The sequence below is a fragment of the Sphaeramia orbicularis genome, chromosome 16, assembly GCF_902148855.1.
Source record: "Sphaeramia orbicularis chromosome 16, fSphaOr1.1, whole genome shotgun sequence".
Classification (NCBI taxonomy): domain Eukaryota; kingdom Metazoa; phylum Chordata; class Actinopteri; order Kurtiformes; family Apogonidae; genus Sphaeramia; species Sphaeramia orbicularis.
The window spans coordinates 55,031,900-55,053,652 of NC_043972.1; the positions used below are offsets into that span (position 1 = coordinate 55,031,900).

The 21,753-nt window shown below is 38.5% G+C and overlaps 4 protein-coding genes and 1 pseudogene across 4 annotated transcripts in view; 2 read left to right on the forward strand and 3 right to left on the reverse strand.

The window, feature by feature from the left end:
• Positions 1 to 21,753, reverse strand: part of LOC115435234 (NACHT, LRR and PYD domains-containing protein 5-like) — a 753,056-nt gene that overhangs the window by 718,745 nt on the left and 12,558 nt on the right.
• Positions 1 to 21,753, forward strand: part of LOC115436241 (NLR family CARD domain-containing protein 3-like) — a 1,147,354-nt gene that overhangs the window by 481,520 nt on the left and 644,081 nt on the right. The window lies entirely within an intron of this gene.
• LOC115436275 (zinc finger protein 664-like) overlaps positions 1 to 21,753 on the reverse strand; it is a 1,196,486-nt pseudogene that overhangs the window by 4,732 nt on the left and 1,170,001 nt on the right.
• Positions 11,611 to 12,642, reverse strand: LOC115436322 (zinc finger protein 239-like). Its single transcript, XM_030159168.1, has one exon. It carries the CDS (start codon positions 12,605 to 12,607, stop codon positions 11,972 to 11,974), a length of 636 nt encoding a protein of 211 aa, XP_030015028.1. The 5' UTR covers positions 12,608 to 12,642; the 3' UTR covers positions 11,611 to 11,971.
• Positions 16,011 to 21,753, forward strand: part of LOC115436287 (zinc finger protein 431-like) — a 676,852-nt gene continuing 671,109 nt past the window's right edge. Inside the window, exon 1 of the mRNA XM_030159098.1 lies at positions 16,011 to 16,124. The gene's annotated coding sequence lies outside the window, so the exon portion shown is untranslated. The remainder of the gene's footprint in view (positions 16,125 to 21,753) is intronic.

Genomic DNA, 21,753 nt, shown 5'->3' on the forward strand with positions numbered 1-21,753 from the left:
GAAGTTTGATGAACCCGCTTCACGGCTTGTCTCTGGTTCTAACAGCAAAAACAAAGGAGGAACAAACGGGGCTGGCACTTCCTGGAATGACAACAGCTGCATTCTGATTGGTTGGACATGTCAGTATACAGCCTTCTGATTCGTCAATGTAAGGCGCGCGCAGTCAGGATCAGGAAGAGGAACATTTCTCATCGTTTACAATCGAGTCAAACAGCAAAAGAAAATGACAAGGAGCTGTTGTGCTGTTAACTGCACACACCAAAAAAGGATGGAAAATATATAATATCCCGAAGGGATCTCACTAAAGTGTAGTGTTATATAGTTTAAAAAGTCACAGCTCACCACGGAGTAAAAACTGCAGTTTCTCTTGTCTTCGTCCTCTCCTCTGCTGCAGCTGAGTGAGTGTGGGAGGTGGAGCTGCACTGTACTGGTCTGTGTGTGTGTGAGGGGGCGGGGCCAGGCCCTGGGGCACAGTGCAGCACACACACACACACACACACACACACACACACACACACACACACACACACACACACACACACACACACACACACACACACACGTTACTCCCACTACAGGTAATTAGCATCAATAATGACAGTGGAAGAGTTAAAGTTCAACACTTTTATTCCAAAGCTCTGCTTGACAGTTCATAGGCCCACTTTAACCTCTTCAGTTCATATCCCACATGTCCATAACAAGGCAGGGGTTAAATAGCACACATCCAGTGGTGGTCCTCACTTGAATGACGCCCTGGGCGAGAACCCCCTCAAGCGCCGCCCCCCCCCCCCCCCCCCCCCCAAAAAAAAAAAAAAAAAAAAAAAAAAAAAAAAAAAAAAAATATATATATATATATATATATATATATATATATATATATATATATATATATATATATATATATATCAGAGTTTAGCAAACTGTGAGGTTTTACTATATGTCCACAAGGGCATCTAAAAATACAGAAAAACTGACAGAGTCTGTGTGGAAAAAAATTATATGATTTAAATTAAACAGACCTTGACAAGAGCCTACTGTAATGTGATGTGAGTAAAGGGCTCCCATGTTTCCAAGTTGCCATTCCTGAACTTGTTAAATGAACGATCCATTTTTATAAACAATTTGCAACAAAAGCAAAAAAAAAAAGGCTGTTGATCTTCTCTAAATATATCAGTCAACTTCTAACTATTTTTTTCTTCTAAACAATCACACACACATATATTTGCAATAACTGACCTGAAGGATCCTTCTGCTGGGGAGAAGTAGGAGCAAACTGGTCTTCATCCTCAGTATCAAATATTAGTGGAAACACTGTCTGTGAGGACACAGATGGTGGCTGTCCCTGAAGTGTCCACATCATTCCAGAAGCCTGTATATCTGAGGAGGTAGATGGCAGCTCCTCATCCTGAGGCACTGAGAACATTCCAGAAGCTGAGGGAGTAGATGGCAGCTCATCCTGACCAGTGACATGGGATGCTCCAAAATATTTTAAAAGTGCCCCTGAAACAGCATCAAAAGGCAGTAAATATAACTCTTGTTCTGATCTAAAACATCCCTGAATTGAACATTTAACCCTTTCATGCATGAATTATGAGAGCCTTAATCAAGTGTTTTACTCATCTTTAGGCATTATAAAACAATGCGATTGATTTTTTTTTTAAATATATACCTATTTTTCATGTAGTTGCAAAAATGTCCAATCAGCTGGACACCATGCACTTAATTTATGAAGCAAAGAAACATGTATTTAGTGATATACTGTGTGAAATCTATGCAATAAAACCATTTTTAATGCTGCTAATCTGATGTTTTCTCACATTTGTATCATACTCTAATGCTAGTCATTACTCACTTCATGGAGATAATAAGCAAAAAAATGTAAAAAAAAATAAATATCAAAATAACAATAACAAGCAATTGATTTACACTGAAACATGTTACTGCAGATCAGGTTTATCGAGAACAGCAAAGTTACAGTTATGGTATGAATTACAGTGTATGAGATAATACATAAGCGTTCAATGTGTTGGCTGATATGGAACTAAAACAACAAAATCCATGAATATACAAGAGAACAGCTGTAGAATAGCTGTCAACTGTAGTGACCACTATGTATGAAAGGGTTAAATAAACATGCCATTGTATACTATTACTGTCCGTCCTTACACACTATTAAAGCTGCCGTATGTAGGATTGTGGCCAAAACTGGTACTGCAATCACATTCAAAATACTGTAGAGTGTGGTATCCCCTCCTCCTCCCCCCAGGCTAGGGGTTGCCAGATCCCGCATGAGCGTCTACTACTAACGTTTCCACTAATCCTTGCCACCACACCATAAATTTCACACAAAAAAATCATCACCAGACTTATTCTACATAAGTCTAATATATAAAAGGCCAGGACAAACGTCTTGCACACTCAAATAAAAGTTTGCGAAGATTCAGGAGATAGGGAAAAGGGAAATGAGCCTTAAGTTTCACTTTTACTACAAGCTGCACGATCGCTGTAACCCCCCCCACCACCACCGAACCATGGACACCGAACTACCGACCCCCCCCTTCTGGACTACCGACCCCCCCACACACAAACATCGAACCACAGACGCCGAACTACCAACCGAACCCCCCCCCACCGAACCACGGACACTGGACTACCGACAACCCCCCCCCAACCGAACCACAGACCGAACACCCCCCGTTCGGATTACACACCGCTAAATGAACAGGTCACTTCCACAGAAAACACTGAACTACAAGGAGCTACCATGGCAAGAGACAAGTCCTACACCAGTACCCGGTCTGTTCACCAGTCACGGACCGGTAGTCTCTTCACCGGGGCGAAGAGACTGCTGCCCGGCCCCGGGAGAAGGGACCAGGTGAAGAGGCCGTGACCCCGGCTCTCAGTGGCTCTTACCGGTGGTCAGACTGAGGCAGGGCCAGCGTCGATCTTCAAATCCTTCTCCTCTTTCAGCCGTCTCCATGTTTCAACGTCATCTCCTATACATCTCCTTGTTTTATTTCTCACTTTGTCACGATGTATTTGGGAATAATAAGAGTCCTTTTAGGTTTATTAACGTCAGACATTTGTGATCAGAAATGTTCCAGCTGCAGCCCACTGGGAACTGGCAACCTGGATGCTGAAAGGCTTCTGACTCTGTGATTAGCAGACAGGTGCTGGGCGGGGCATCAGACCAAAACACACAATGACAACATAAACATCATTTCAGGGCTGACACTGAGCTTTTCAAATGCACATATTCTGGCTGGACTACTACTGTCAGTGAGATCAGTATTTGAAATGAACATGATTCCTTAATGTCTGGTGACAGTCAAGGCCATTTTACAATTACTTAGAACATAATTCCTACATACTGCAGCTTTAATCTAACTCTCAGGGAGGAACAGGACACACTTTCAGTGATGACCTGTTCAGATATAAACTACCTTTATCACAAAATAGAGTTTTAGCAATTAACAAATGTTCGTCTTTGAAACCACTGCATTGTAAATTCTGTTAGTTAATTACAGGACAGGATCTGACGACATTAACGCAAATGATCGATAGAAATAATACCTGAACTTGTAGCACTAACAGTCTTATTGCGTGACACATTATGGTGAAATTCAATATCATGTTTGTTAGTTCAGTTCAGCCGAAATATAGTTGTATTAGAGCAGAGCAAGCATCATAGATAAAGCTGACAAATGTAAGAGTTAGAACCTGTTTAATGAACCTTAGCCTTGTTTTCAGAACATGCACAGTAATATGGAGAGAACATCTGCACACCTTTATCTTTGCCCGTTTCTCCTCTTCTTCTTTTTCTAAATTGAACACCTGACAGACCCACAGGTCAACGGTCCCACACTCCCCCTCCTCCTCTTTCTGTCGCTGCTTCTGTGCATGCGCCGCACGGCACCACCACAGCATGCAGGGGCGCCTGCACAACAGAGGGGGTGCTATTGTGCCAATTCCCTGGCACACCGTGATAGATTGACTCAATTTTTTTTAAGAGCTCGTGGCACGGCACCCCTAATGAAATGCCACCATGGGCAAATGCCCACTTTGCCCATATGAGAAACCGCCCCTGCACACATCGCTACTGTGTGCACTACAAAAGGGTTAACACATTCTGTGATTTAACATGGTTAAAGTTCTCACACATGTTCGTATCACTGCAAACTTAACCACATCACCATATGCCTGCCCTGACAGCCTAACTGAGATTCAACCTAAGCACTGTTTTTAAGCGGGGGGTGGCAGCAGAGGATAAAACAAACAAACAAGACAAACAAAAGAAAAAAAGGAAAGAAAACTAGTCTGCCCTGAGGGCAATTCTCAGATCTTTTGTGCCCGTTACACTTGCCGGGCGGACTAGACAAAGAAAGAAACCCAAATCAACTAATAACACAAAAACAACAGCAAAAAAAAACAAAACAGCTAGCTGGCCCCCGATGCCTCTGTAAAAAGCACAAATACAAATCTTAAACACTTTATTAAATCCATTAAAATACACAGCCGTTTGCAGATTACATTACAAAATTTAAAATACCTGGTTTGTCCTAATGGTTCCCTTACCCACTACCAGTATTTGCCACCCCAGCAGGGAAACAAGTCTGAAACATAAAAACAGTTCATGTCACACACCTCCGAACAATATAAACATTTAAAAACAGGGCCTCAGCCTAGCGCTGTTCCTTTGTTCCCCTGCACCAGCATGGACTGAGCTGTGCGCTCACCTCACTCCTCCGATTGGAACCACCAGACACACACCTGTTCCTTCCTGCAGGTGGGCATATTTATACCCACCTTCCTAGTCCCTGTACCTCCCCTTCTTTACTTAGTGCCACCTGCAAAACCTCGAATGCAACCAATTAATTAAATGCTCTAACACACACCCACAAAAAAAGTAGTCACCTGTGGAATGGATAGGACTGAAAAAAACACCATCCAATCATTTTAACCGGCCCATTGAAATGATTGAATGGTGATATGTCTATCAAACTCAACTGTAATTTGTCCCTCCCTCCTCTGCGAGTGCAGTTCAGCACTCTGGAGGTGTGGCTTCCGGGGGAAGTCTGAAGAAAGGGGTTTGGACTTTTGAATTGTGTATTTTCAAAAATGTAGCTTGCTCAAACCATTTTTCCAGGATCTCCTACACTATCTTTAATCTGTGATACGCTATAATCGGCCCAATTAATTGGTCGGCTTTAGTCTTCACATCTGGATCCTGTGATTCAAGATTTCAACTATAATTGATTCAACTGCTCCCACTAAAGTGAAGGTTATCTCTGGTAAGAAAAAAATCACCATGGACAAAACACTCCAGTCACAAGTGAAAAAAGAGAGTGTGGTAAAGCTGAACGAAGGCGGAGAAAGACAAACCTGCAGGTCCATTAGAACATCTACAAGGAGACACTTCATCATTCCAATGTAAAACTGAAGAATGCACGGCAGTCGTGTCTGGTATGTTTGTGTTTGACAACATGAGCTGGATAATGAGTAAGTTAGGACTGTGTGTGATTTTACCACAGTTAATGACACAGTATTAGTTTGATTCAGTAGGTCAGAGCCAAACTAACATTAACTGGCCGACAAATGTGTCTGTCTTCTACTAATGTTTGTAAAGTTGGCTCTGTGTTGTAACGTTAAGTTTAACTTTTGTTGTTAAGTACTAAGATTAGCTGCATTGATGGTTGAGCAGATTTCCCATGCATCCTGGAAAACCTGGAAAATAAGAAAAAAGGTCAAATGTCCTGGAAATGGTTAAGTTATCCTGGAAAATTATTGATCCTCCTCCTGCCTTGTGGCCTTGTGTGTCTAAACTGAGATAAAACAAAGGAAATAGTTTTTAGTGATTTATTAAAAATATACAAATATTTTTAGAGGAGGTACAGGAGAAAAAGTAAGAGAGAAGAGAAAGTTGAGTGTGAATTGTCCAGTTGAACATTGAAACTCCAGTTTGTCAGGCTAATGAAGTGCTCCGCTGTGATCTGTGGGTGTGTTTGCATTATTCTAGGATACATTTGTCATAATTATTGTTCATAGATAAATTATAGCCATAGACTGCACATCAAATGTCTGAGTAATAAACATAGAAACAGTCTGGGTAAATGCAAGTTACAACTGTAGAAAAGAACACTTCCACAGAATGAGAAGGACAAGGGAATGGAGGAGTGTATTATGGGATAACTTGTCTCTGCAGTGACTGAAAATGTCCTGGAAAATAATTTCAGGGAAACAGTGGGAACCCTGGTTTAGGTTCGCTGGTTCAGGCTGAAAATCCTCAAAGTGTCTTCAAACAGCTAATGTTACATGTAGTGTTTGATTTTCTTGAACTCTGAATTAACGTTAATGCTTGTGCTATTGGTGCTCATTATGGCTGAGCTCGTAAAAGAGCAAATAGGTTTAACAAGGTTCAAAGAAACAATAAGCAGAGCTAATCATATTTCTTTCTCTTATCAGGAACACTGTCCATGGATTGTGATCGTCCAGATTTGGTTTTATATGTTTTTTCACACAGCAGCACCAGAGACACCTCAGGGAAGGTGGCTAGATCAGTGTCATGTCATGTGTAGTTTTCGACTTTCTGGGTCGCTTGTTAACTATCTGAGCAAATCATTGGCTTCACTGAACATGTTTCGGAGCAAGCGGCACAGCATGAGGGCAAATTTTTTTTATAAAATTCAAATATATAGCCATCTGGGCCAGGTGTTTTGTTACATTTTAGAGATTTGATTGCTTCCAAAATCTCTGCATCTCGAATTTCACCGTTCAATAAAGAGTTTTGCGCCGCAGTGACTGAAGGAAGGGTAAGGTTATCAGAAAAGTTGTTGAGATGCGTGTCATATTCTGAGCTGTATAAGTTACTGTAATACAGTTTGAAAGTGTTATTTATTTCTTTATGGTCCGTAATTGTTTCACCTGTTTTACTGTTAATTTTAGTGATAAGGCGAGAGAATTGAGCTTGATGAGCTTGTTGAGCTATTAGCTTACTGGCCTTGTCACCTGAGTCGTAAATATTGGATTGGGTTTTTAAAAGTAAATATGTGGCTTTATCTGTGGAAAGTAAGTCATATTCTGTTTGTAGTCGCAGTCTTTCTTTAAATAGTGTTGGGCATGGAGAGGATGAGTACTGGTTATCAATTTCAGCAATTGACTTTGAAATGTCATCAAGTTTGGAGTTCCTCGCTTTTTTGGCTGTGGAGGCATATTCAATTATTTGTCCACAAATAAAGGCCTTGAGGGTCTCCCATAGTGTTGCATGATTTCAGGGGTGGTGTTGGTTTCAAGAAAGAAAGAAATTTGAGAGGAGAGGTGGTTAACGAAATTTTCATCAGCAATGAGGAGTGGGTTAAGTCTCCAGTTACGAGACGGCCTGTAACAGTTTGGCAGCTGTGTACAAAATGAAACAGCTCCATGATCTGATATGGAGATGCTGTGATATGTGCAAGAGTTAACATTCCCGAGTAATCTACTGTCTAGAAGAAAATAGTCAATTCGTGTACATGTGTGATGGACATTGGAGAAGAATGAAAATGCTTTTTTATTGCTGAATTTAAATCTCCAAACATCCAAAACACCATTCTGAAGAATTAAATTGTTGATGACTTTCGTAGATTTAGTGAGAGATTGGGCTCTGGTTGATGATCTGTCCAGCACAGTATTGAGAGCACAGTTGAAGTCACCTCCTATTATCAGGTTGTAGTTATTTTCACTGGGCATTGTGGAGAATAGTTTAATAAAAAAATTACAGTCATCATAGTCTGGGGCGTAAACATTGACTAAAGTAACAAGACTGGCAAATAACTGTCCCGAAACAATGACAAATCTACCATGTGCATCCGAAATGACCTCTTTAACTTGAAATGGAATATTTTTGCATATGAGAATAGCTGTTCCCCTGGTTTTGGCATTGAACTGTGAGCGGAATACTTGAGCCACCCAGCTTTTTTTTAAGGTAGTTGACATGGTCGTTTTTGAGGTGTGTTTCCTGTAGGAAAACTATATCTGAATTTAACTGCTGAAGGTAGGACCATATTTTGTCTTTTCAGCCAGGTATTCATACCTTTAACATTTAAAGAGACAAAATTTGCAGTGCAATTAGAGTTATGGTTTGATGCAGTCACCATGTCCTAACAGATATGGGGTTGAGTTATGCAGATGACTGAGGCCATTGGGGGGATAAAATAAAAAAAATAAAAATAAAAAAAAAAAGGAATGTAAATTAAAACTAATGGTGATAAGCAGAAAAAGGATTTGGTAAGTACTGAGGGATCAAAAAGTGCTCTTAACTAACAGTTTGAGAGCAGCTAACTTTCACTAGAACTCTGTTCTTACAGAAATACGAGAATAAAGTGTTGTATTTAGCACAGAACTCTGTGCAACAGTACTGTACAGCCATACTAATAACTTGGATAACAATAAGGTGAATGCATTAACTTCAGTAATTGAATATATACAACCAGATTAAAGAAGTCATAACAAAGTTAGGGGTTATCTACAGCATACAAGCTTCAACATCTCACAGGAATAGCTTTAAAGTCTCTGAAGTGACTTTAACATCTCACAGGAGCAGCTTCAACTTCTCGCATGAACAATTCTAAAAGCTAGATTGAACGTCTTATGAGAATAAGTTACAAAGCCGTCAGTAAAGTCTGGCTGTCCTAGAAAAGTTTTCAGTCAGTAATTCCTTAAGAGGATCGAGCAGGAGATGCGTCAGGCTGGTTGTTTTGAAGAAAGGTAGAAACCTCTGTAGGAGATGTAAATGAGTGTTTCTGGCTGTTCTTGTCGGTAATCTGGAGTTTAGCGGGGAAGAGCATCCTGTACACGAACCTGGCATTTCTAAACTGTAATTTGACCACGGAATACGCCCATCTTCTCTTGGACACCTCGGCGCTGTAATCCAGGTAGATATGTATTTCAGACCCACGGTAGGAAAGCGATCCAGCCTCCCTGACCAACTTCAGGATACGTTTCTTGGTTTGGTAGTGGTGGATCCACGCAATGAGGGATCAGGGAGGACCATCCCGTTTCATACGGCCGTTGGAAACTCTGTGTGCCCTGTCAACTGTTGTTGGAGTTGAGAAAGCTTCCGCACCAAAAGTTTCTTTCAGAAATGTCTCAGTGAAGGCAGATGGCTGCGAGCCCTCAACTTTTTCAGGTAAGCCGGTTATGCGGATGTTATTGCATCTGGACCTGTTTTCAAGATCATCTGTCTTGAGTTTGAGAGCGGCGTTTTCATTAGATATGGTTAAGCAGGTCGATTCAAGAGTTGCTAGCCTGGTCTCCATGCCGTTTAAGGCCCTTTCCATGTGCTGAATTGTCTGGTCATGTCGGTTGATAGTTGCTCAGTCAGCAGAGAGTTGGTCAGACAGCTTGGATATGATGCGGTCCTCCATTGATATGAGAAGTCTCTCCATATCTGCCAGGGTTAGCGGCGTGTTGTTAGCCACATTAGCATGTCGCTCAGCTTGGCTAGCTTGAGACCAGTCGTTTTGGCTATTCTCTGCAGATTGTTCGACTGTAGGCTGGTTTTGTTTTTTTGGATGTTTTCCTCATGTTTGCAAGAGTTATGCACCTTTCGAAATTAGTTATTTCTGGTAATAAAGCACTTTAACTCAAAAATTAGCCAGGATTTCAACAGAGCTCTCCTGGTGTGTGACCTATTCCGACATTGGCCTAACCCGGAAGTCGTACTTACTTCTCTTAAGACATTTCAGGTTGTTCATATTTCTTCAGATTATTTACATTTTTTGTGAAATTACACTTTGTTTTAGTGTAAATACATGAAAGTATTTACATTTACAAAGGGAAAAGTTTAGAGTTGTCATTATTCATATGTTATTATGATAGTATTTTACTGGTCCTGTATACTTGAGACTGAATTGGTCAGAATTGGTCAGAACCTGAACTAAAAGGATTGTTAATTTCTTAGTGTAATTTTTGCATTTCACAAATTCATCCCATGGGCAGAACTGGACCCTTTAGCGGGCCGGATTTGGCCCCCGGGCCGCATGTTTGACACCTGTGCTCTCGATTCTTCTGAAGGTCTGCACCAGTCATACTATTTCGTGTGTGTTTGTGTTGGTTGGTTGGTGGTTGGGTGAGTAGAGTGATAGAGAAACAGACAGATAGTCTGTGTGTTGTGTGTGTGTCTGTGGATGTCTGACAGCTGATGTGTTGCACATGAAGAGTTATTGTATCTCTTTTTTTTTTGTAGATGAATGTAAGTTTGTGTCCAGGAAAGAGATGAACCAACTCAACCTGCAGTTTAACCAGCTCTATGACTATGAAGCTGTGAAAAGAGAACTGTACGCCACACAGGAAGAAAAGAAACATCTGAAGGAGACACTGAAGCAGTCCAAGTTTGGGTTTGATTCCATAAAAGACACAAACACTGACATTATCATTATTATTATTATTACTATTATTATTATTATTTTTTTTTTTTTTTTTTTTTACTGGTTTACAGTCATTACAAATGTTTACAGTTTATGAATATCTACATTTTATCAGACAGGATAATTGAGAGTACAAAAATCTTGAGAACCACACCACAGAGCTATTTTATTTATAATAATGGACCATTTTAGGACTAAGGTTAAGGGACCATTTAGGAAAAACTGCTTTTAAAGCAGACACATTAAATATTAACATGCACTGACAATGTTTTAAATGAAATATATTGAAGGTAAAGGAATGGACTCAAAATGAAATGTACATCTGTAACCAAAAGTGTTTTCAAAAATGACAAGTGTAAATAATTAACACTACATGAACTCATCTCACATTTCTACCTGGAAATTATTTTTTTTCTTGCTTTTAAATTTTGAATTTTATCATCAACTCAAACTGCACTTCTTTCTGGGAATGAACAAACTATATCAGTGCCGTTTGTGATTTTATGTAAATGTAGCATTAAGAAAAAAATAAATGAACACTTGAAGAGTCAGATGTGTTAAAATAGAATAGAATGCCTTTATTGTCATTATACATATGTATAATGAAATTAAAAGAGACAACTCTCTTGTGGTGCATAGTGCAAAACAGTTTAAAAGAAAATAAATTAAATATACAGGGTGTCCCAAAAAAAATGTATACACACTTTAAATAATTGTAAAGAAGGTGTTTATTAAAATTCATTTAATTTTCAAAATGTAATAAAATTAACAAACATCCTTTTATTGTTTTGTCAGCGCCTGTTCTCAAACTGACGTCTGTTCTGGTCCAGACACTGCTGACAACGCCAAGCAATGGAATCACACATTGCCTCACACCACAGACTTCACACCACTAAACTTTTTTAATGGGGATACCCAAAAGACAAAGTCTACGCTATGAGACCTGCAACAGTTGCTGAATTGAGAGCAGCCATTGAACGTGAATGCACGCAAATACCAAGGGAATTGGTATCGGAATTGGAATCGCACACATCATCAAACGGTGATGTGTGCGATTCCATTGCTTGGTGTTGCAGCAGTGTCTAGACCAGAACAGACGTCAGTTTCCACGGTCATTTCACTCTTTGTACATCTGAATGTGAGCGTGGAAAAGGGCATATGCCACGTTTTTGTGCGTACACAACCTTTGTACAAGATTCTCCTGGTCCTTGTTGACCTCCATTAGTTGAACTTTTCACCTCGTGGCAGGTTGAGGTTCAGTAGCGTCACTGTTTTGTGAAGGTGGTGCATTAGAACACACTTCTGCCCTCTGAGGACAACAAAACACAGCCTTCAGTCTGATGTTTGTCTTCACATCTGGATTCTGTGAAGTCTGATCAGGAGGTTTATGTTCTTTTCAGACGTGGGTACTGCTGGTTCACACACACTGTGTTTCTTCTTGTCATCTGATGCTGAGGGACATTTTGGTGGATTTTTAGGTGATTAGCTTTGGTGAAAAACTTTCCACACTAGTCACAATTATGTGGTCTTTCTCCAGTGTGGATGCATTGGTGACGTTTAAGGACATTCCTTCAGGTGAAACGCTTTACGCATTGGTCACAGACATACGGTTGTTCTCCAGTGTGGATGCGTCGGTGGATTTTTGGGTAACTTGCTGAGGTGAAAGCATTTCCACACTGGTCACACTCATATGGTTTTCCTCCAGTGTGAATGCGTTGGTGATGTTTAAGCATGTTCATTTGAGTGAAATTATTTCCGCATTGGTCACACTCATATGGTCTTTCTCCAGTGTGGATGCGTTTGTGTATTTTTAGGTCACTTGCTGTGGTGAAAGCATTTCCACACTGGTCACACTCATATGGTCTTTCTCCAGTGTGGACATGTTGGTGGATTTTCAATTCTTTTGCTACATTGAAACTCTTCCCACACTGGTCACAGTCATATGGTCTTTTTCCAGTGTAGATGGGTTGGTGGATTTTTAGGGAACTTACTGTGGTGAAACACTTCCCACACTGGTCACAATTATATGGTCTTTCTCCAGTGTGGATGTGTTGGTGAGCTTTAAGCACATTCCTCTGGGTGAAAGTATTTCCACACTGGTCACATTCATATGGTCTTTCTCCAGTGTGGGTGCATTGGTGGAGTTTTAGGGAACTTGCTGTGGTGAAAGTCTTTCCACACTGGTCACAGGTGGGTCTTCCATCCATGTTTGCTGGAATCAGGTGATCTTTGTCCAGATACAACTTTTAGGTTTCACTTAAAATCCACCTTTGTCTTCTCTCTACATCAAAACACAAAGAAACAGAAGAGGTGGTCACTGAAATGCAATGGAATGGAACACAACAAACACATCCCTTTCAAACCAGATTAAGCACAGACAAAATTAACTAGTTAGATAATTAATAGGACATTTTCAAACATTTAAAAACTCAATCCTCTTATTCTATATGTGAAAATTGATGCAGATTCAACAATGTACAAATGAATTACAACAATTTCTTGTTTTATATTAAAAAAAAACACCAAAACTCAGAACTCGCAGCACCACCACGATTATATGACGTTACCTAAGGTCACCAACTTGGAACGTATTAAATCATGACATTTTTAAGGTTTTCTGAGAAAATTTAAGTTGGACATGTTCAATCTGCACATCAGAAAACCAAAATAAATCATTTATTGTTACCAATAGGTTGCACTATGAGTCTGATTCAATATTGTCATGTCATTATGTTCAGGGTGTGACTCTTATCATGCACATGGAGTTTGGTGCTGATTGGACAAAAAACTGTTGAGTTATACCAGTTTTGTTTTTCTTGGTGATACATCCAAATTTACTGCTGCACCCTGAACACATCAAATAACAACCACCCACCATTTAATGGAGATCAGGACTGGGCAAACGAGCTGAATTTGCATTTCAACAGGTGTGAATCTGTCCTGACTCCAGCCCCCACCCATTCAGGTACCTCTTCACATCCTTCCAGTATGGAACACCCCATCCCTTTCCCTGTTACCATAGGCTCCTCTGCCCCTCCCTGTAACAGAGGAGCCCCTCCAGTCACCTCCCACCCCCCTCTCCCTCACTATGGACCAGCTGAGGAGGGGGCTCAGGGAGACAAAGGCCAGGAAAGCCAACAATTACAACAAACATCAGAATAACTTCACATACAAACAACACATGACAAATTCATAGATAAACATAAAGCAGAGCAGAGGAACTTCACTGGCATTAATAGACTCAACAGAGGAAATCAGCAATTCAATAAATCCAAACCATCCCACAGTTGGAATATTCACTGACCTCAGAAAAGCTTTTCAGTCCTAAAGATCCAATCTGTGACCCAGCAGCTCCAGAAGGTCTGTATGATGGGGGGGGGGGGGGGGGGGGGGGTCAGGCCCTGGGGCACACATACACACACACACACACACTAACACAGGAGCAGAGCCACAGAATCTCTGCGCAGCAAAACAGTTCATACATCAGTTCCATATTGACCAATGATTAAAGGTTGGGTAGGAGTTGTTTTCCTGGAGCATTTTTTACTATATTCCTTCAAATCCCCTTCACACCCCTGTTACTCCCACTACAGGTAATTAGCATCAATAATGACAGTGGAGGAGTACAGAAGCATATTACATTCGTACAAAAAAATAAAATTCAGATCTGTTTTTCTGAATTAACGAGATAATTATCTCGTAATTACGAGAAAAAATAAGTTTAATTTGTTTTTTTTTGCGTGACTGCAATACGAGTCGTTATTTGTTTGTTTTTTGTTTTTAAATTGAAAAACGAATGAATGAATAATACACGGATTTACACTGATTTACTTTTTAATAGTTCTAGTTCAGTTTGTTGTGCATCCATCCATCAAGGCCCATATGAGCAGAAGTCTTTTAAAGTTCACTGTGAAACCTTTCCATCTTCCAAACACACAGTATGCATTTGTCTCTGTAGTTCAGTCTGATCAGATGTTTGGAAGATCCTAAGTGGTTCCAGTCTCATGCATCTCAAAGTGTTTCAAACCCAGAAGAAGAAAAATGACACCAGTGCTTCATGAAGACTACGTTCAGTGTTGGAAGTTGTTTTTATTCTCTTGTTCCACTGTTCCATTTTTTGGGTGAGAAATGCAGATTTCAGCAGGATTTCATGTCACAACTTTGGATTCTATAGTGAGGATGGGACTTTTGCCCTTTGCTTAGATCACTGAGCTAAAGCACAGGTCAGGTCTTCAATGGTAATTTTACCAGTATAAGAAATGTATCAACCTGACACCTGGAAAGGCAAGAAAGGAATGAAATTTTGAAGAAATCTGTCCTGCTGTGGGATTTGAACTCATGATGTCAAAACTTGCATGGGTGTGTGACACGTGTCCCATTCCTTAACAAATGCACTACAGCTGATTTGTTGACATAAGTGTTTTTCACAAGTATAAGACCTGTAAACTTGAACCCTGAGTACAGACTCTGCTCCATCTCCAACCAGGGTGTAGGCCTTTGGTTCTCAGATCTGAGGAAGGGGAACTGAACCAGACCAAGAGTGATGTGAAGTGTCTTATGCAAAGAGCTCACCACTACACCAGCCTCACCTGCCATGTGACAGAGTCTGGTCCACACCAGCTCTGAACGGAAAGTGTCCTGAGATTACTTTAGTTTGGATTTGGCACTAGATAAATCACATTGGATTAGATTTGGATTCTTAGTCTGGTCGACTGTTTTATCCATGCAGACTGATGTTCACAGTGCTGTCAGAGGTTGGATGGATTACCTGCATGTATTTTTGCAGTCGGTTTTTTGTCACTGCTTCTGTAAAGTCCTGTACCAGTTTTAGGCCATTGAGCTTGTATTACTTACTATAACATGATTTCTCCTTGAATTTTTAATTGTTATTTTATTTTTTTGTGGGGGGTAAAAATCACAGCTTGTCTCAAAAGTGGATCTTGATTCTGTCATTTCTGATTAGTGAAGTTGTGACCAAGGACCTGGACCTAAACCACTGGGCTATTTGAGAGTTAGTGATGATGTGCTGGAACTTTTATTTATTGTTTGTTTGTTTTTTTTAACTTGAAAACACAGAAGAGTACAGTTGATGTATCAGGGTATTGAACTTTCCATCTCTGGGTTCAAAGCATGGGTTTACACCAGACTGAACCGATGACTGTGGTAAACAGGTCTGTGTTTTTTAAGGTTTTGAGTCTACTATATGGTGGTGGTCTTCAAAAGAACTCAGAGAACCATGAGCCTCAAGTCCATTTGGGACCTTACAAATATCTTACCAGACTGAGCTAAGTCAGACTCCTTCTAGAGGTTTTGTCTCTGCACTGGGGGGTGAACTTCAGAACAGTAACAGAAAATACAAGACTTGAACTCAGGTCCATGTAGGACTGGTCAAGTGTTCAACCAGACTGAGCCAGTGAGGATGATGACTGACCCTTTTGTTTTTTAGGATTTAGACCTACTATTTAGGTGGAGTGGTTTAAAAAGGTGGACTTAAAATTTTCATAGAAGAGTTTAATTTGAACCCTGGTTTGTCAATCACACTCTGGAAACCTCACATACATAAAGTAACTGCAAAAGTCACACTGAGTATTGGAGTCAGTGTTGTCAGTGTGGCAACTTTTTTTTTAAAGTGACCAGTGAAAAATCTATTGACTTTTTCTGGTGCTACTGGAGACTGTTTTGTATTTGGAGACTGTGACGTGAAAGCACGTATCGTCCTGCACAGTAAGTGATCTCCACCATCGTAAAGCTTTTTTTTTTTTTTTATTTAACATAAGAGTCAAGCACATAGATGGATACAGACGCTGTCCACACAACATAAGCAATAAAAAAGCCAGGTTAACATGATTTGGATTGTAACAACAAATATCGCAATCATAAACATTAAATATTAGACAAAAAAACTAATTTAAAAAAAAAAAAACAAAAGGAAAAGGAAAACAAAATAGAAACATTGGGAAACTTTGAGGTGGTTTTCAATCCTCAGAGTTTAAATATTTACAAACTGAGTTCTATATTTTAGTAGATTTTTGGTTACAGACATGTTTAATTGTGTTCAAATATTGCTTTAATTGGTTTTCAAAGTGACGTTTATTTGGTTTGTTTTACGCTCATTTGGTTTTATGAATATGAAATGTTTTTTATATTTCTCAGTGAACTGAAGTGAGGACAAATGTGAAGTCCAGATGGATTTGGGTTGTGGGTGTGAAATTATGGGATGGACTTGATGAATTTAAGTTGATCAATTCTCTGACAGTTTAAAAAATGCTTTAAGTATAAAATCATTCAGGAATATGAAGTTGAGATGGTAGATGTGTTTTTGTAGTTGTTGATTCTTTGGTTATAATGAGAATGCTCGATGCTGAACACATTTAATTTAATGTCAGCACTGGATCAGGGGAAAAGGAGAGGCACTAAAATAAGCTTTTGCTTCTAACATATTCCTTTTTTGGTTTTTATGTTTATTATAATTATTGTACTATGTGCAATGATTAATGCATGAACCAAAATAAATGATTCATTCAATTTAATAACTGGAAAAAGTATTAAATTAAGAAGTAACTGAACAACAGGGTGGTCAAAAAATTTTTTTTAAGGTTCTCTGGATTAGAACCCTGCATTTGGTTCCATATCTGGCCAAATTACTTCGGTCCAAATTTTATGCAAATTAATTAATATTTAGAGGTTGCACAAGACGCGTGAAGATTGCTCTATATACTATAACATAACTAGCCAAATGAATAAGGCATATTAGAATAATTCGTAATTTTATTCTCAAAATCAAACTGCAACTCACATAAAAATGTTACTTAGAAAGTCCAGCCACCACTGTTGCTTTACTGAAATTACAAAAAATGTTGCTGTGTTCTTTGACAACTTGGAGCAAGTACTGTTTCTGATCTTCATTTTTTGTTGGTCATAGTTGAAGTCTGGAATAAGCTCCACCCCTCTTTCAGCAACATCATTGACAACTTTTCTGGAATGCACAATTTTAGCAGCCTTCTGAAAGTCTTCATCATCAGCCCAGTCTTCTGGAGGAATTCTGTAGAATGTTTGTGGCAGATCCAAAGTTTCAAAGAAACGCATCGTGCTGGTGGTGACAAAATCACTGATCTGCTTCCCTTCATAATCTGCTTAATTAAGGGCATCCCAACGCTTTAGTGGAACCTCTGAACCTCCATTTTCCATAGTGTTGTGAACCATCAGCTGCTTCTGCTCTTGTGTCACACTGGAGTCACAGAATGCCAGGACAACCAATTCTTCACTCACGAACCAAAGATGTCGGCGGCCTTACTTAATACATATATTGCTAGATGAATCACTCAAACCTTGGTTTTGATAGTACTGCTGCTTCTCTTACAGGTCAGCGCAGCTATGCTGAAAACACAAAATAAGTCAATTTCCAGGAAACTTCCAGCGACTTGTGCAACCTCTAAAACATTTCCTTTTTCTTCCAAATTTTTTCCTAAATCGTCTTTTGAATGCCAAAACCTAATGCAGGGTTCTAATTGAGGTTATCTGAAACTTTATTTTTTTTTTTACCATGATTGTTGGACCACCTTATTGAACAAATAATGAGTGGATGCCATTAAAGGATGACTATGGTAAATACTTTTGTCTTTTGTTTCAGGTCCACTTTAGAATTAGAATAAAACAAGGTGATTGAGTAGAACATTGAACAACAGAACATGAGTAAAGGTTTGTTCCAGTTCCATTGATGTCCTGAACTTTCTGATTCATCCAGTGGTTCTTCTTTACCACAGTCATCAGCAGTTCAACATAACACAACTGAATTCCTATTATTTGTTTTGGTTTTTCTTTTTCATTTGTTTTATGCTCCTCTCATTCTTTCTTTCTTCTCATAATTTGTTGTATGATTGTTTCTGAAACATGATATACACCACGTAATAATTTTTTGTATGGATTTTCATAGGAGGTGTGAATTTATCTTAAACTGTGAAATAATGATGCTTTCATGTGAGTTTGTCATTGTTCTTGTAATGTTTGTTTAAATAATATATTGTATATATAAAAACCAAACAAACATCCAGTCTCCATTATCAAGTGTTCATTTTTGCCTCTACTGTAATGTCTAGAATAGACGCATATTAGATTTTAAAGGTGTTACCCTCTGGGCTCTATGCACAGCTCCACTACTTCCTGAACTTAAGGCAGCTCCTTTATTTATTATTTATTTCTTTATTTTTCTGTCTTTCATTATTGGACACACTGATTAAACTAGGTGTGTCTGCCAAACACACCTGGTTTAATCAGTGTGTCCAATAATGAAAGACAGGAAATAAAGGAGCTGCCTTTTTTTTTTTTTTAATTGGCACAAAGCAATTTACAGAACAAGAAAGGGAAAATGTTGCAGAAGAGAAAAACAGAAATACATTAGGAGTCATGGTGGGATGATGAAACATAGAACTATTCAAAATATCTGAAAATAAATAAATAAAAAAATAAAAAATAAAATAAACAAAAAGATTAAGACACTTGAAGTGTACTGAAAATAAAGAAACAGAAAAATATATATCTGACTGGACAATAGAGCACAAAGGACTAAGGCAAGATACATTTCAAACAGCAAGGACTTAGATAATCTAGAATAAAGTTTTCTGGCTTTGTTGGACATTTTTTCAATAAACTTAAGAGATCTGTAATAATTAATAAAATCACATATAAACAAATTAAAGGAGGGGTTCGTGTTTTTCCACTTACAACAATGAATATGAAATTTACCTAAAATAATAATAAGGTTAACACAATATTTTTGATGTTTACATCTAAAGAATCCATATAATAAATCATATCATATAAAGAAAAAGACGGAATATTTTAAATTTTTAAGGACAACCAACTGTGAATATCAGCCCAAAAGGAAATGCTGTGTGAACAATTAAAAAACAAATGTTCAATGGTTTTGGCTTCAGAGAAATAGAAAACACAGGAATCCACATCAAAATGAAATCTTTTGTGCAAAAAATCATTAGCAGGGTAAACTGAACATGCAATTTTGAAATGAGTTTACTTTACTTTGGGAACAACAGGACACCAAAGATAAAAAGAAAAACGTTTTTCCCTCAGGGTGGTTTCGATGTTAGGTAAAGCAACTGAGTTAAAGTCCCCAAAGATTTTATGTTTCAAAGCTAGACAGATCATTTTATTGTTGCACCTTCTATCTAACAGATCAATGTCATTGACTTTCAAACAAGGTAAGAAGGGAACATATAAGGGGCTGGGCAGACCACCTTGGATTATGTGAAGTAATGATGTTGGAATCACTTTACAGATTTTATCATATTCTTTTCTTATGCTATTTATATTGTATTTCCTGGAGAATTCTTCATATGATAACAGGTGTCTATCTGTGTTCAATAAATCAAAAACAAATAATAAACCATTATGAAACATTCAGCTTCAAAAACTGACTTTCTTTTTCTAATAATGTATCTGTTGTTCCATAAAATAGTGTTGTGTGGAGAGAAGTTATGGGTAAATATCATTTTGTTAAAGTTCAATGCTTGTTTGTGGAAGTTAGATAATTTAATAGGAATTTTATGCACTTCAAAATCACATTTCGAAAAGAAGTCAATCCTTCCAACTTTATTGAATAAATTATTTGGAATGGGGCTGGGAAAGACAGTCTTTCAAACACTTCATTCTCAGAGATGCGATAACTGATTCAGATTCCATGGCTTTTCATCCCCCTTTATCATAATCTCTGACAAATGAAGTTTTATGGAGGTAGTGAGTCTTATTTTTCCAAATAAATTTAAATATTATAGTTAAATGACTTGATTACTTTTGCAGATGTGTATAATGAGTGGCATGGATACAGAAGTCTGGAGAAGGTCCAGTAGACAGAGGTCTATTATGAGCCAGTGGCTGAATCATTTTTGTAGATCTTTGACCTTGGAATAATATTTAAATCAGTTCTTTTAGGTACATTTTTTGTGATTATAATTCCAAGATACTTAACTTGGTATTTCACTGGGATATTAGTTCTACTGTGAACATCACTGGTATGAACAGATAAGAGCTCATATTTTTGGAGGTTCAGTGATAAACCAGATGCTTTGGAGAAAAAATTAATTTGACCAAATGCTTTAAAGGAGCTGCCTTAAGCTCAGGAAGTAGTGGGGCTGTGCATATGCTGCATTCCAGAGTGCTGGGAGGTAGAATCTATCTGACTTGGACTGAACTCCATCCCACCTCAAAGTATTCCAGGTGATCCACGTTGAACAGAAACAACAAACATGGAGATCGCAGATCTAAGCTCCTATTTGCTTTGATACTGAGGAGGCATTTGGACTGTGGACAGTCCAGTGTTCTCATATACGCAAACCAGATGGAAGAGGCCAAATGACGGAGGAGCTAATTAGACATTGCCAAGTTTCTTTTCATTGTGAACTTGCACACTGTGCGCCGCTATTGTTGTGATGACGTCACATTGCAGTTTTTGGTGAGGTCGGGGTACTTGGAACTGGACCCGCTTTAAAACCAGGACCTCCGGCTTCGACAGGCGTTCCAATGCATTTGGCCCAGTTGGAGGTCGGAAACTTCCCACCTCCCAGTACTTTGGACCGCGGCCTTACCGCCCGTGAATGTTTGACGATAATGCAGATCACTTACTGTGCAGGACGATCCGTGCTTTCACGTCCCAGTCTCCAAATCCCATCAAAGTCTGCAGTAGAAGCAGAAAAAGGAGACAGATTTGTCACTAGTCTCTTACGAAAAGAAAAAAGTCACCAAGACGATTTGAAAACTCTCCAGATTTAGTTTTTCTCCAATTTAGCATTCTGGTCCGTTTCAATGATGGAAGCTTTTTTTTTTTTTTGAACAATGAACATTGAACAGCATATATACATAAAAGTACACATCAAACAAGGGTAGAAAGTTTCATAATTGACAGAATATTTTACATTACAAATATGTAGAAATACATGTAAGTACAAACATTAGGAAGAAAAAAAAATTATGTGTATATATATATATATATATATATATATATATATATATATATATATATATATATATATATATATATATATATATATGCTTGAGGTATAAATAGAAATTATACAAATTAAATAAGATTATACACTTGACATATTTTTTTTTTTGTTTTATTTGCTTTAGAATTTATGCTGTTCCTCAAATTGTCTACATATTTGGAAGGAAGGGCTTTGAAAACAGTAATGTTTGGAAGTTGATGTGCAAATTTGGAGCAATGAATGTGAAATTTGGCAAAAATAATCAAAAGGTTGACAATATATCTTTTTTTTCTGGAGTTATTTAATCAATTTGTGATAGGCGAAATAAAATGTGTTGAAAGTTTACATGAAGAGTC